Source organism: Pelobates fuscus, chromosome 1 (genome assembly GCF_036172605.1).
Source record: "Pelobates fuscus isolate aPelFus1 chromosome 1, aPelFus1.pri, whole genome shotgun sequence".
NCBI lineage: Eukaryota > Metazoa > Chordata > Amphibia > Anura > Pelobatidae > Pelobates > Pelobates fuscus.
Window position 1 is genome coordinate 198,773,039 of NC_086317.1, and position 6,000 is coordinate 198,779,038.

The following is a 6,000-nucleotide window of genomic DNA, read 5'->3' on the forward strand; positions in this document are numbered from 1 at the left end:
TTTACATAATTAGGTATCCTAATTAATTACAATTAGCGGGACCTGCCTGACCACCCATGCCGAAAGTATAGGGAATTTAATTTGCTAGCACTATATTTAACCCTATAACTTTCCAAGACACCATAAAACCTGTACATGGGGGGTACTGTTTTACTCGGGAGACTTCGCTGAACACAAATATTAGTGTTTCAAAACAGTAAAATGTATTACAACCATGATATCGCCAGTAAAAGTGACGTTTTTTGCATTTTTCACGCACAAACAGCACTTACACGGACGATATTATTGCTGCAATACTTTTTACTGTTTTGAAACACAAATATTTGTGTTCAGCGAAGTCTCCAGAGTACAACAGTACCCCTCATGTACAGGTTTTATGGTGTTTTCAAAAATTACAGCGTCAAATATAAGGCTTGTGTTTCATTTTTTTCACATTAAAATTCGCCAGATTGCTTACGTTGCCTTTATGACCCTATGGTAGCCCAAGAATGAAAACTACCCCTATGATGGCATACCATTTGCAATAGTAGACAACCAAAGGTATTGCAAATGGTCCAGTCTTTTTTAGTAGCCACTTAGTCACAAACACTGGCCAAAATTGGCGTTTTTTGCATTTTTCACACACAAACAAATACTAACGCTAACTTTGGCCAGTGTTTGTGACCAAATGGCTACTAAAAAAGACTGGACATCCCTTATTTACAATACCTTGGGTCGTCTACTATTGCAAATGGTATGCCATTATGGGTGTAAATTTATTTCCTGTGCTACTATACAGTCTCAAAGGCAACGTAACCAATCTGGCGAATTTCAATTTTCAAATCAAATGTAACACGCTATATTTGACCCTGTAACTTCCCAAAACACCATAAAACCTGTACATAGGGGGTACTGTTTTACACTTAAGACTTTGCTGAATACAAATATGTGTATTTTATTGCAGTAAAAGCAAACATTATTATGACATTGACAGTTAAAATGTCATGTAGAACTAAAAAAAATCAAAAATAAAATCTTATTTTCTCCCATTTTTTTCATATTACATTATGTTTCATAGCTAAATATTTGATATTAAATGAAAGCCCTGTTTCCCCTAAATAAAATGATATATAATAAGGGGGGGTGCATTTAATATGAAAGAGGTGAATTACGGTTGGACAGACATATAGCGCAAATGCCAGGTTTTGTTTACGTTTTGTTTCGTTCACAACTTGTACATTTGGCTGCGGTGTTAAGGGGTTAAACTTGTGGGTATTACTTTCCATGCTTGTTTGTTAACCATTGCACAACAAAAATAAAGAACAATAAAAAGTCAGGGCCACTGCACTCAGACCACTATAGTGTCCCTTTAATAATCTGGAACATTTAAGTTCACTATTGTCTACTGTCAATTAATATGTATACTTATACATACATAAATAAATATGAGATATGTCCCCATGTCCCCGCTTTAGTTTTCATTTTGCATAAGGGCTTTTTCGTGCCCTTTGAACGGACTCACCTGTGTAAGGAAACTGGTCTTTAAACGGAGCTGCTCTCCTCCTGAGGATAAAATAAGGTGGTAAGTGGCGTAGTAACTAGGCTAAGGATCATTCGCCCCCCACCCTTACCCTATGGCAAGGCAAGTTAAACTTGTTTACCCTATTCTCGGCAGGTCAACAGCAGTTAACTGCTTCTCGGGAATTATTTGGCGGTTCGACATATCTCCCCCAATATGTGTCCGAGCCCCCGAAGACATCTCATCCACCTCCCCGTGTTGTTTCCGGTTAATGGGGATGAGACAGGTCTTTCGGGGTCTCCCCAGTGTAACCAGTGGACCGCTCATATTACACTTACGGCGTCGCCATGTTGTTTTCAGTTGGTAACCAGGCAACATCAGCTTCCGGTCACATGTTCCACCAGGTGCTCCTTGCTAGCAGGTGGTGCTCTCTCTGAGTTCTATCGCTAGGTGGTATTCTGTAGTAATACGTTTTGCTAAACGTTCCATACATTGGCGGGTCCAGGAGGGAGGGAGGGAGGGAGGGAGGGGGGAGGGGGGGGAGGGAGGGAGGGAGGGAGGGAGGGAGGGGGGAGGGGGGGGGGGGGGGCAGCCGGCAGGGAAGGGAGGGAGAGAGGACCCGGGAGCTGTTACCAGCAGCTCCTCCGGGTCCTCCTCTCGCGAGATTTGGAGCGTTGCCGCGGTTACCACGACAACGCTCCAAATCTCGAGTGAACTCTAGCCCTGGAGCGCGGGCTAGAGTTCACTGGACCACCAGGGATTCCCTACTGGGGGGGGGGCATAAATATATTTCATTAAATACATTTTTTTTTTTTCATTAAAAAACCTCCCTTCCCTCCTCCCCTCCCCCCCATGAGGGGGGCATAAATATATTTTATTAAATACATTTTTTGTTTTTTTTTTATTAAAAAAGCCCTCCTCCCCTCCCCCCCATACACACTGCCCCACATACACTGCCCCATACACACACTATACACACACTACACACACTGCCCCCATACACACACTGACCCCATACACACACTTACCCCATACAAACACTGCCCTCATACAAACACTGCCCCCATACAAACACGGCCCCCATACAAACACTACACACACTGCCCCACATACACACACTGACCCCATACAGACACTACACACACTGACCCCATACACACTCTGACCCCATACACACACTGTCCCCATACACACACTGTCCCCATATACACACTGTCCCCATACACACACTGCCCCACAAACACTGCCCCATACACACTACACACACTTCTCCCTTACACACACTGACCCCATACACACACTGACCCACAAACACTGCCCCACATACAAACACTACACACTGACCCCATACACACACTGTCCACATACAAACACTGCCCCCGTACACACACTGCCCCACAAACACTGTCCCCATACAACACTGTCCCACAAACACTGTCCCCATACAACACTGTCCCACAAACACTGTCCCCATGCACACACTGCCCCACAAACACTGCCCCATACACATACTGCCCCGCACACTGCACACCCATACACACACAGTGCCCTACACAAACTGCTGCCCCCATACACACATTGCCCCAAACACACACACACGACCCCCCCATACACACAGTGCCCCCCCCACACACTGCCCCACACATACATACAGTGCCCCCATACACACACTGTCACCCTTACGCACTCACACTCACTTCACCGCTCACACACACACTGCACCTTTCACACATACACTTCACCCCTAACACCACTTCTCCTATGTCCTATATCCCAGCAGACCCCAGGTAAGTTGTCAAACTGTTCTTAAACGGTATGACTACTTACTCTGGGGTGGGATCCTGGCACTACTGGCACCATAACTACCACACTGAGCTGTAGTGGTTATTGAGCCAGGATTATTTTTTATAAATAATCTACAAGTGCCCCTCCCGAGATCAGGCTCTGGATCCGCCACTGGTTCCATAAGGACTATACTAGCATTTTACATGAGTTTAAAATGTCAATATTGTGAAAAAGTATGTTTGCATTGAAAAATAAAGTTTGATCTTCAAATGCATACGTCATCCAAATCCAATATCTTTAAAGGGGAACATTTACAAATAAATGAATCTGAGTCTGTCATAGTGTGAAACAGAGTTTCAGACAAGATGTTACTCGAGGAAAGCCTAACAGACTGAAAAACTGAGACTGATGGAATTTGTAGGATACTGATTGATTATGAGACAATTTGTGAGAACATTGTTATAAATGCAGTCGTTGCAGACAAATTTGCAGTAGAAACTGTACAACTATAAACCTTGTAGTTTCGGAATTTCATACTTTACTAAATAATTATCAAGGTTATCCACTAAGGTGGATTCAAAGTGAATTTAAGGTCAAAATAGCCGAACTGCAAAATCCGGTAAGCCACCTATGCTTTTAGTTCGACTTCTCAGACATTAAATATGGAATTACCTTTGAATTCACTTTAACCCCTTATGTGGTGGAATCTCGGTAAAAATAAATTTAGTAAATAAATTTAGTAGGCCGAGATTACCACGTGGCATGCGTACATGCATATGCTGACGTATCGGTTGGTTGGTTGCACGAGGCAAGATACGATCAGTAGTGTACGGAGCATGTGCAAGAATACCGGATGTAGTATTCCCCTCCTCCATTGTGCTGGACAAGCCATGCGGTCAAGCAGGAAGTTAATTCTTATTTGTTTTGATTGGTTAAGAGAATGTGCGGGTGGAGCTTAATATGGGAGGAGTTATGTGCCTATATAAGGAGCCTGCACTATTGTCCGGGGCTCAGAACTTGTTGTATTTTGGTGACATTAGTCCCTCTGAGTCCCGATCGGTGAACCAAATAAAGAATCCCTTCCTGAAGAAACCTGTGTCCATCTCTCTGTGCTTGGCTTCCGTCAGTTTCTCCGGTATCATTTGGTGCATTGGCCGGGAAGCTCATCGTTCAACGGTAGCTGAGAAGCAGAGGCGTGAGACGGTCTATCTTTGCCCACGTTCTCTACGGCTGCACCCCTGAACTTCTGCGTGGACCTCCCTTCGTCTCGGCGCCACTGGTCTGTTGTCCCCGTCGATGAGTGTGAACTCAGGTTCAGGAACGAGGAGGTAAGACGACCGCTGTTTTAGACGGCGGACCCACTAGGGGTATACCGATTGTGCGGTAGGCCCATAAGGGGTTAATCTGTGTATGGAATCTGCCCCCTCTGTCGGAGGGAAGGAGCGAAGGCGCACCGCTCAATTGAACGCTCTTTAGTAAGACCGTTTAATTTGGTTTGGAGTCAGGCGGGGTTCTGTGTAAATAGCCCTAGCCGGACACCGGTGTCTTGTCTAGACTAGCGTTCTAGGGTGTACAATTTGTTCGCTAGGTCGGAGGGACCGGGAGACTAAGCGGCGTCTGTGTAAATTCGGTCCGCTAGCTCTCAACCTATCTTGGCTAAGTGGGAAGGCGTGTAAATTTGGAACCCACTAGACTTTTGATAGAGTAGATAGACTAAAAGGGTTTTGTTGTAAATTCCGCCCTCTAGTTCGCTATATGTGGTGCTTGGGCAGTGTGGCTAACCAAAACGGATGTAGATAGTTTTAGGTAGTCCATCAAGGTACTGGCCAATAGATTAGTTGGGATTGTATATGTGTTAGAGATTGTTTAGTAGCGTGTATATCTTGTTAGATAGCGTGAGCTCTGCCGTCTAGCGAGAGTGTTAATAGTGTGTAGCTGTATTATAGTGCACGGTACCATAACCCTGTATATTTACTGACACTGTATATAAGTACTAATAATTGTCGTCTATTGCATGTCTAACACCATAACCACTAATAATTGTATTGTGACCTTAAATTGTACTTTGACCTATGCTAACCGTACTGTAACTACTGTTTGTAAAGACGATGTTACTGGGGTATGTTATAGACGGGTAATTCATATATAGGGAATTATAGCGTGGGTGACTGTATAGTTTCGCCAAAGGACATAATATCGATTACTTAGTGACTGGTGTAACAGCTGTGTGTGTACGGGAATTCCCTGAGTGCTTTTATTGTGTTATTGTGTACGTTTCACTTGGTAACTGTACCACGTGGTGCTGTTGCCGAAGGAACGGGTGTGACTGTTGAATAGAGTGTGTATAGCATTCGTTGTCAACGTCGCTCCATTGATAAGTATGGGCGCGTCGGAGTCGACGATTTTGGATCCCTTAGGTTGTATGATAAAGAATTTTAAAAAGGGATTCACAGTATGTGAGTTTGGGGTTAAAATGTCTCCTGCACGTTTGATCACTTTGTGCACTAGGGAATGGCCTACTTTGGTTGCCGCATGGCCGCCACGTGGCAGTTTAGATCCAAATCTGGTACACGTGGCTGTATCAGGTAGGCCTGAACTTTACGGACAGTTTCCATACATTGATTGTTGGAGGCAGGCCGTAAACGACTCGCCAAGATGGATCCGAATATGCCACGAGGAGCAATGTCGCCTCATGGTGGCCAGGACTCGTTTGTCCA

At 44.5% G+C, this 6,000-nt stretch overlaps 1 protein-coding gene across 1 annotated transcript in view; it reads right to left on the reverse strand.

The window, feature by feature from the left end:
- UBXN11 (UBX domain protein 11) overlaps positions 1 to 1,891 on the reverse strand; it is a 96,477-nt gene extending 94,586 nt beyond the window's left edge. The window contains exons 1-2 of the mRNA XM_063453305.1: positions 1,641 to 1,891; positions 1,502 to 1,542 (exon numbers count right to left, since the gene is read on the reverse strand). Coding sequence (XP_063309375.1) covers positions 1,502 to 1,542; positions 1,641 to 1,876 — 277 coding nt within the window. The 5' untranslated portion in view covers positions 1,877 to 1,891. The remainder of the gene's footprint in view (positions 1 to 1,501; positions 1,543 to 1,640) is intronic.
- Positions 1,892 to 6,000: the final 4,109 nt, after the last annotated feature.